This window comes from Sinocyclocheilus rhinocerous, unplaced genomic scaffold, assembly GCF_001515625.1.
Source record: "Sinocyclocheilus rhinocerous isolate Xijiao unplaced genomic scaffold, SAMN03320098_v1.1 scaffold299, whole genome shotgun sequence".
In the NCBI taxonomy this organism is placed as follows: Eukaryota; Metazoa; Chordata; class Actinopteri; order Cypriniformes; family Cyprinidae; genus Sinocyclocheilus; species Sinocyclocheilus rhinocerous.
In genome coordinates this window covers 1,691,916-1,701,555 of record NW_015652998.1, presented here as the reverse complement: position 1 = coordinate 1,701,555, position 9,640 = coordinate 1,691,916, and the positions used below count along the sequence as shown (strand labels likewise).

The 9,640-nt window shown below is 37.8% G+C and overlaps 2 protein-coding genes, 1 long non-coding RNA gene and 1 pseudogene across 5 annotated transcripts in view; 2 read left to right on the top strand and 2 right to left on the bottom strand.

Annotated features, from left to right (window-relative positions):
• The window catches only part of LOC107715260 (vascular endothelial growth factor A-like), a 6,861-nt gene extending 6,051 nt beyond the window's left edge, over positions 1 to 810 (bottom strand). Inside the window, exon 1 of the mRNA XM_016521344.1 lies at positions 745 to 810. Within this exon, the coding sequence (XP_016376830.1) occupies positions 745 to 810 (66 nt within the window). The remainder of the gene's footprint in view (positions 1 to 744) is intronic.
• Positions 811 to 1,164: 354 nt separating this feature from the next.
• LOC107715360 (adenylosuccinate synthetase isozyme 2-like) lies at positions 1,165 to 8,041 on the bottom strand. Of its 3 annotated transcripts, XM_016521476.1 has the most exons (14): positions 7,766 to 8,041; positions 5,846 to 5,941; positions 5,468 to 5,570; positions 5,253 to 5,321; positions 4,573 to 4,623; positions 4,087 to 4,153; positions 3,888 to 3,995; positions 3,515 to 3,596; positions 3,298 to 3,424; positions 3,021 to 3,175; positions 2,812 to 2,936; positions 2,372 to 2,469; positions 2,098 to 2,247; positions 1,165 to 1,986 (listed from the first exon to the last, which is right to left on the bottom strand). In XM_016521476.1, the coding sequence occupies exons 1-14, from the start codon at positions 7,886 to 7,888 to the stop codon at positions 1,934 to 1,936; spliced, it is 1,407 nt and encodes a 468-aa protein (XP_016376962.1). In that variant the 5' UTR covers positions 7,889 to 8,041; the 3' UTR covers positions 1,165 to 1,933. The 3 variants fall into 3 exon arrangements, with proteins under 3 accessions (XP_016376962.1, XP_016376963.1, XP_016376961.1); XM_016521477.1 differs by lacking the exons at positions 4,573 to 4,623; positions 7,766 to 8,041 and adding an exon at positions 4,307 to 4,357 and having other exon boundaries at positions 5,846 to 6,212; XM_016521475.1 differs by lacking the exon at positions 7,766 to 8,041 and having other exon boundaries at positions 5,846 to 6,206.
• On the top strand, positions 7,054 to 7,646 carry LOC107715361 (uncharacterized). The gene is made up of 3 exons (XR_001637090.1): positions 7,054 to 7,104; positions 7,246 to 7,329; positions 7,572 to 7,646. It is a non-coding gene; the product is annotated as an uncharacterized LOC107715361 (long non-coding RNA).
• Positions 8,042 to 8,610: 569 nt separating the features above from the next.
• The window catches only part of LOC107715259 (CAAX prenyl protease 2-like), a 2,262-nt pseudogene continuing 1,232 nt past the window's right edge, over positions 8,611 to 9,640 (top strand).

Genomic DNA, 9,640 nt, shown 5'->3' with positions numbered 1-9,640 from the left:
TTCTAAACTTAAAACGCATTTTTGCCCCGTTTGTGTTGTTTTACTACTTACAATTGATTAAAGTATAAAACGTTGTTATTTACAATGCACAGCCTGGTTTTTAATCATATTTGCAACCCTCAGAACCCTCAGACCCCCCCGGGATTTCCGCCTATGGTTGTGTCTACATCTCTCCTGCCTAAACACAGGGATGACAGGGGTGCCCAACCCTGCTCCCGGCGATCGACTGTCCTGCAAAGTTCAGCTCCAACCCTAATCAAACACACCCGAAGCAACTAATTAGGGTCTTCAGGATCACTTAAAAATTAAAGGCAGGTGTCTTTGATTAGGGTTGGAGCTAAACTTTGCAGGACAGTCGATCGCCAGGAGCAGGGTTGGGCACCCCTGCTCTAACAGATATGATGATCCTAAGCACGTACTCCATCATCCTACGTCATTCACCAAAACACGGACGCTGTGTTTACAACGCCTACACACTGCAGAAAACAAGTTACATACACTGCCTATAAAGAACGTAATAGCAGTTTCATGCATTTTAAAAATCACGGCATTTATTAATAGTTTTACTGCCACTTAACTATCAGCGTACTAGGTAGAAAAACTAGGATAACGGAGAAAACATTTAGCAAATATCATTTAGAGTCACAATGCAATAGCACAGACTGAAATGAATATATGAAACAGGTTCCTATAATAAACGTTTGCATTTTGGCAAAAAAGAAAAGAAAAAAAGCTTAATTATACCTGAACGTCCATCCCAAATGCCTGGTGGCACTGGACGAGATACAGCACACACAGAAAAACTCGCATTATACTTGGAACTGCTGCCTCGCGAGACAAATGTTAGACTGATGATAATTCAGAATTACTCCGTTCACTTGAATCCTATTTCCCGATGGAACTGTTACTCACCATATGCTCATGGCTGAGATTGCGAAATATATTCAGATAATTTTAGTAACCTTTTTACTTAAAAACGTATATGACATCACACCTAAACTCATAATTATGTTTCATTTAAAGTCTTAAAAAAACAGGATGTGTTGCTTTAAAAGTGACATAACATATTTGTAAAATAAATATCGAACTCTATACAGATTAATCATGTTGTAACCATCTCCCATTTGAAATACAGTTTGAGTAAAAAATGCATTCACACAAACATTCACTTAAAACCATAATTAGTTTTGCACTTTATTCTTCAAAAAACAGCAGCAAATGAGTTTCTGCGCTAGGTGGAATGCAATGTATATCTGTGTATGTGTAACTGTCATTCATAGATTCAAGATCTGTGTCTGAATGCACTAATCACTGACATTGACACTAATCAAAAACAATGCCTTTTTTTTTTCCAATATCACAAAGACTTAAGGTCCCTTTTTGTATTTCAAACCATGTCAAACAAACTATACTTAAGAGTATACACAAACACTGAATTAAAAAGACAAGATTTAGCGCTCTCCCCCCTCACACTGGATTACATAAAAAAATAAACAGTACATGACAATCTTAAAAATCTGTTTGGCTTTATCCACCTATTAGCAATGAAAATGGTAAATTTAAATGCTAGAGTGCAGTTTGATTTTAAGAAATACGGTAAAAATGACACCCCTCAATCTGAAGCTCTGCAATTAATCAGACTTCAGACAACTACTAGTGATTGACAGAGGTATGTTCTGAGGAGTTCTGGGATGTGCTTTGGAACAAATAGGCATGAGTCAAGGATTTACGAATGCAGGAAAGCGAGTCTGGTGCTCAAACCAGACCTCTATACGCAATGCTGGTGTTCACGGACATTCAGTGGATTCTAAACCCACAGTTAGTCTTAATCTCAGCGCTGATGCATAAAAGAAAGTTCTGGTCCTCAAACGGTCATGATGATGGATGTCCTGGCAGACCATCAAATGAAGTTCAGCCTTTCCCGTTGCCCTCGTCAGAACAGCTTTATCATGCTTTCTCTTGACTTGCCAACTCCCACCCACTTCACTGAAAAGAGAAAAAAATTCTTTCATGACCATTTTGATATTTCTAAGCATGCCAGTAGGTTACATTTTTGTTGATGCATATGTTAGTCATCTATACAGTATGTGTATTTACCTGGAACCTCCAGGAACTTCTCGATAAAGCAAATGTAAGCTTGTGCCTGTGAAGGCAGCTCATCAAAACTGCGGACTCCCTCAGTACTACAACACCAGCCAGGGAACGTCTCATAAGTCACTTGAACCTTTGTGAGGACATCCATGTTTGCTGAAATACACAATATGGTTCTATGCTTATACACATATTACAATATTACTATACTGCTTATGTGTGAATATCATTGTAATGTGTGAGAAATATGAAAATGTGTAACACAAATAAGTCAACTTGCCAGGAAAACTGGGGAGAGGCTTTCCATCAACTGTGTAGGTTATGCCAATCTTTATTTCCGGCAATGTGTCAAGAATGTCCAACTTGGTCAGAGCAATGCTGAGAGAAACAGAAGGAAAAGTATTGCTAAATTAACAAAACAAAGCTTACTAATGTTGAACCTGTGCCATAGCTACCAAAAAAATTAATAGACAACCGTTTTCAACATTGATAATAAGGAATGTTATTGAGCACCACATCAGCATATTAGTATGATTTGCCATCACAGGAATAAATCACGTTAAAATACATTTGAATACAAAATCATTATTTAAAATTGTAATATTTTACAATATTACTGTTCTACTGGTAACATTTTTCATTAAATAAATGCAGCTGTGTTGAGCATAAAAGACATAATTTTTTTGAGTGGTAGTGTATGTAAAACGCTTAACAACTCACGCTGAAAAACCATTAACCATGTGGGCATAGCGAACCAAAACCAGGTCCAGCCATCCACAGCGACGCCGCCTGCCTGTTGTTACACCAAATTCCCTCCCTCTGCTCTGAAGCAGATCACCAGTGTCCTAGAAAACATCAAAAAGAACATTAACAATTTTCAAATATAATACATGTGAGAGAATATCACAGAGTCACTGACGCACACTCACATTATCTTGCTCAGTAGGGAATGCCCCCACTCCCACTCTGGTGGTGTAGGCCTTCACCACTCCATACACACGGCCAACATGAGATGGGGGGACCCCAAGACCTGTGCAAACGCCTCCGACAGTACAGTTTGATGAGGTCACAAAGGGGTAGGTCCCTGAAAGAGAAGGAAATATTAGACATTTGCATCATTCACACTGGCAAATACACTTTCCACTGTTCCTCAGTTTCAAAGCACACCAGTGGATCTCCCATTTTATGCAGGATTGCTGTTCATACCGAAATCAATATCCAGTAATGCAGCGTTGGCTCCTTCCACCAGAATCTTCTTGCTTGGCCCGTTGAGGGCTTTGTGCATGAAATAAACTCCATCAGTTACTAGAGGACGTAACCTCTCAGCATAACCCTGTGGGTGAAATGGAGAAAATATTACTTGGCAAGTTCATGAATGAGCAGTTTCGCAGATCATATTGAAAGATGCCAAGACGCTAATCACCTTCAGTTGCTCAAGCTCAGCATCAATATCAATATTAAGGTTAGGATATGTGGTCTGAAAATGACCAGCCAGCACCCGAAACCTGTAGAGAGATATTTACATGTATTTATCTTTCTGCCATGAGGGTCAATCTGATCACTGAGGCATTGATTAGTAGCCTACAATAAGAATATGTAATTGCCATAAAATTATAATGTGAATTAAAAATGAATAATCAAAGTTACAATATTAAGACAAACAATCGACAATTAGGATTGCATAAACACGCAGTTCTAAATTTCAGAGAAAAAAAAAAAGTCTAACAAAAGCAGATATGCTTATTTTCATATACAGTTTTCTGAAAAGTTGAAAAGAAATATAGTATAATACTCACTTTTCCTCAAAGACTGAAAAGTCTGAGACCAGATCACACACTCGCAGTCCATTACGTGCTGCTTTGGAGGAATATGCAGGTCCAATGCCCTTCTTAGTGGTGCCCAAACTGAAAAACAAAGGAGGGTGAACTCAATATTAAAACTGAAGAAAATGATCTACAAATTAAGCTTTTATAAGGTCAAAAAAAGAAACCTCACTTCTTCCCTGCCTGCTGCTGTCTCAGCTGCTCCTGTATCCCATCAACGGCTTGATGGAAATTGAACACTACACAGAAAAATAGAAGCGCTCTAATTCCAATGGCATAGATATCAGTTTCTTGGTGTTTTTAGTTGTCAGAGACAATGCTGCACATAGTCAATGTCATCAGGAATAAACCCAAATTACTCAAGGCCTGATGAAGTCAAAACAGAACCATACCAATATGTGCCCGGTCAGATATCTTCAGTCGTCCCTCCCATCCTTGAAGTCCTAAATTAAACAAAGCAAAAGAACTCATTAATAGAAAAAAAAACAAATACCTCATCTAACAGAGATGGGGGAGAATTTTTTTTAAATTATATATATAAATAGATATGGAGTTTCTTGGTGTTTTTAGTTGTCAGAGACAATGCCGCACATAGTCAATGTCATCAGGAATAAACCCAAATTACTCAAGGCCTGATGAAGTCAAAACAGAACCATACCAATATGTGCCCGGTCAGATATCTTCAGTCGTTCCTCCCATCCTTGAAGTCCTAAATTAAACAAAGCAAAAGAACTCATTAATAGAAAAAAAACCAAATACCTCATCTAACAGAGATGGGGGAAAATTTTTTTAAATTATATATATATATATATATTACAGTTTTCAAGTATGTGAGGGAATGTCACTGAGTTTTACCTCCTGGCCCACTCTCCACTTGTTCTATGTAATGAGTGACTTGTTTCTTTGTTCTTGCAACAACCACAACTTTTTGTAAGGAACAATGCTCTTTTTGCATAATTTTCATATTTTATATTGGTACAGTGGTACCTTTAAGTAAATAAGACATTCCTTACATGCTCATTTAGTCAAAAAAAAACAAAAAAAACATTAAGTGGTCACCAAGCTTATATTAGTATTATTTTTTTTAACTGTGTTGATTTTGCAGTAAACAATTTGTCTGTACTTCGTAACAATAGCTGTTCTATACGGATCATGTTTTTTTCATGAGGCGCAAAAAACATCTTTTTAAATTTTTTGAGAGAAAATGCATTGAGATATATACAGAATATCATCAAAATGTGCAAAAATATCGAGATACGACTTTTAGCTATATAGCCCAGACCAAATAAATAGGTATTTTAAATAAATAGATTAATCAAACGACATTTACCAACTTACCACTGCCTTTCTGCGAGTTCTTCTCAGCCTCCTCAAAAAGTCCTGGCAGGTGTATCACAACACCATTTCCTGCGGGACAGAACAAAAAAAGATCTCAGCAAACACAACAGCAAGTCAAACGTTCAAACAATGAACTGAGGTTAATACAGAGAAGACATAAATACGTACTTTTAAATGGAAAAAAAAACTAGGGGGAAGGTCAAACAAAAACATACCAATAAAAGAAATGGCCTTTTTGTTGAGAACGCCGCTAGGTAGCAAGTGAAAGTCATACTCCACCGAGTCCACCACCACTGTGTGTCCCGCGTTATTTCCTCCCTGATAATACACAGCTGTTACAAACATGAACGCAAGTATCGCGATAAGATAAAAATCTAGCCACAGGAAACGTTACATCACTTGTCCTGCCAACAAGTGGCGATGGCAAAGAATAAAATAAACTGTTCATTGTAAGGTTAGTGTTGCGACTTCTGCAAGTGATTCCTTCTGCTTTTACCTCGGTCTAATAACAGCAAGCCAGTACAGACATAACGTTAACGGCTGCGCAAACTCTCCTAAACACAAAATGATGAGCGGTTGGATACGTTACCCACCTGGCATCTGCACACAATGTCGGCGTCCATTGCCAAGAGGTCGACCACTTTCCCCTTCCCCTCATCGCCCCACTGAGCTCCCAACACGACGGTCACTTTATTCTGGGGCTCCCGCAGGATCCGCAGAGAGTCCACGCTGTCTCTGGAGCGCTTGAGCGCGGGTTCACCGTTCAGAGAGGCCGTTTCCTGACCATTAGACATTGTACTGTCCGCAGCCATGCCGAAAGTGTGTGAAGAACAGCGTGAACGCGCCTACACTACTCCAATATGGTTGCGCGCGATATCGGCCATCAAAATAAAAGTCCAGAAAGAAACAAAAGTGGTGGTGGGGTTTGCAAACACATTGCCGTCAAAACTGCACAAAGAACATGCATGCTTGTAAAAAATAAATTGGAGGGAGTGAGATTTACTATTGAAATGGAATTCAATTAAATTTATTTTCCACAGGATGGTGATATTGACCGTTTTAGACGCTTATATCTCACTTCACGGGCGTATTTTGGCGGGTAGATGGTGTGGGAATATAAAAGTCTTGCGTTTATGACATTTTTTTTTCTTTTATTACTTGTAAACAGTGTTTGTGTGCATCTTATTATAGTTAATATTTTTGATATTTTTAATAATAATAACCTTTAAAACAAACAGCCAAACCAATCTGAGCCACATTTCAAAATATAGGTAAAGCGCATTTAAGAAGTTAGAAGTGCAATAAAAATCCTATTCAACTATTAAAAATTTTTTAATCTTAGTTGTTTAAACAATAGTTTACCAACAGAAGACATAAACTGGACATAAAAACGTGACAATGCTAGAATAAGATTACACTGCTCAGGCTTGACAACTGAGGCTACGCCATGAACGGCAAGCAGCTTCAATATCTTCTTTTAACAAAAAATGATCTTCTTTTCACACAGCAGCATGTTTCTTTGGAATAACGGGCGATGTTATCAATCAAACCCCTTTCAGAAACATTTGAAGAAGAGTGTTTGATATCTGTTGTGTGTTGTTTGTTTACTGCTTGACTGTATGTTGGGAGTTTGTGTGTAGGGAGGGGAAACTCAGGTTGTGATAAAGCTGTCTGCAAAGCACTGTGCTATTGTTTATCTAACTTAAGATAACAGTTCAGCTGCAGTGTATAATGTTTAAATCGTTCTTTATGGATCACCCAAACACAATAAAAAGGCGTTTCACCAGTGTTTTGTGCGTCAGCTGTTTCATCACTGGTTGGGTTGGCATGGACAAACTCAATGAAAGTCAGGGTGAGTGTGGGCTGCCTCACGCATATGTCATTAAATACTTTTCAGGTATTCAAGTACTTTATCAAGTATTAAGATTATTTATTTATTTATCTTTATAAATCCTATTTCATTTAACATGACGTATCTTTGGACTTGTTACAGCCAAGTCCACCACTGTGGGCACTGATGGGAATTCGTAGAGAGGGTTTTGTGCCTGCTGCTCTGCTGCCACTAACACTCACTATGGTATGTTATTGCTGTCTTCTTTTTAGTTTTCCTCACTTTTTCCTAAGGATAAACATGTACAATAATTGGTAGCCTGATGGTTACAAACCAGGCCTCTAAACCCAAATGTTGGGTAACCATTATAACAAAAAACATTGTACCCTTTAAGACCCATTAAACCAATCTCTCTCTCTCTCTCTCTCTCTCTCTCTCTCTATCTATCTATCTATCTTTGTGGATGTATTTATTTAATTTGAGCACAGATACCTTTTCTTGGACCTCTGACCCAGCTGCCAACTGAGAGCCCAAGAGGACTTTTTCATGATGTCAAAGCAGGCTTGAGTTAGTATGAACAATTAATATGTATTTTCGTAATACAAGCATATTAGAATGATTTATGAAGGATCATGTGACACTGAAGACTGGAGTTCATGATTATTAGCTTTACGACGGTCACTTTATTCTGGGGCTCCCGCAGGATCCGCAGAGAGTCCACGCTGTCTCTGGAGCGCTTGAGCGCGGGTTCACCGTTCAGAGAGGCCGTTTCCTGACCATTAGACATTGTACTGTCCGCAGCCATGCCGAAAGTGTGTGAAGAACAGCGTGAACGCGCCTACACTACTCCAATATGGTTGCGCGCGATATCGGCCATCAAAATAAAAGTCCAGAAAGAAACAAAAGTGGTGGTGGGGTTTGCAAACACATTGCCGTCAAAACTGCACAAAGAACATGCATGCTTGTAAAAAATAAATTGGAGGGAGTGAGACTTACTATTGAAATGGAATTCAATTAAATTTATTTTCCACAGGATGGTGATATTGACCGTTTTAGACGCTTATATCTCACTTCACGGGCGTATTTTGGCGGGTAGATGGTGTGGGAATATAAAAGTCTTGCGTTTATGACATTTTTTTTTCTTTTATTACTTGTAAACAGTGTTTGTGTGCATCTTATTATAGTTAATATTTTTGATATTTTTAATAATAATAACCTTTAAAACAAACAGCCAAACCAATCTGAGCCACATTTCAAAATATAGGTAAAGCGCATTTAAGAAGTTAGAAGTGCAATAAAAATCCTATTCAACTATTAAAAATTTTTTAATCTTAGTTGTTTAAACAATAGTTTACCAACAGAAGACATAAACTGGACATAAAAACGTGACAATGCTAGAATAAGATTACACTGCTCAGGCTTGACAACTGAGGCTACGCCATGAACGGCAAGCAGCTTCAATATCTTCTTTTAACAAAAAATGATCTTCTTTTCACACAGCAGCATGTTTCTTTGGAATAACGGGCGATGTTATCAATCAAACCCCTTTCAGAAACATTTGAAGAAGAGTGTTTGATATCTGTTGTGTGTTGTTTGTTTACTGCTTGACTGTATGTTGGGAGTTTGTGTGTAGGGAGGGGAAACTCAGGTTGTGATAAAGCTGTCTGCAAAGCACTGTGCTATTGTTTATCTAACTTAAGATAACAGTTCAGCTGCAGTGTATAATGTTTAAATCGTTCTTTATGGATCACCCAAACACAATAAAAAGGCGTTTCACCAGTGTTTTGTGCGTCAGCTGTTTCATCACTGGTTGGGTTGGCATGGACAAACTCAATGAAAGTCAGGGTGAGTGTGGGCTGCCTCACGCATATGTCATTAAATACTTTTCAGGTATTCAAGTACTTTATCAAGTATTAAGATTATTTATTTATTTATCTTTATAAATCCTATTTCATTTAACATGACGTATCTTTGGACTTGTTACAGCCAAGTCCACCACTGTGGGCACTGATGGGAATTCGTAGAGAGGGTTTTGTGCCTGCTGCTCTGCTGCCACTAACACTCACTTATTGCTGTTATTGCTGTCTTCTTTTTAGTTTTCCTCACTTTTTCCTAAGGATAAACATGTACAATAATGATGGTTACAAGTTATTATCATTTATCTCTCTCTCTCTCTATCTATCTATCTATCTTTGTGGATGTATTTATTTAATTTGAGCACAGATACCTTTTCTTGGACCTCTGACCCAGCTGCCAACTGAGAGCCCAAGAGGACTTTTTCATGATGTCAAAGCAGGCTTGAGTTAGTATGAACAATTAATATGTATTTTCGTAATACAAGCATATTAGAATGATTTATGAAGGATCATGTGACACTGAAGACTGGAGTTCATGATTATTAGCTTTGCCATCACATGAATACATTTTAAAATATATTCTTTTACTGTCTTTTTGATCAAATAATTAGACTTGGTGAGCGTGAGATATTTCCTGATTTCTTTATATAAAAAATTATATATATATAAAAATGTTATAATTTTATGTATGTATGTATGTA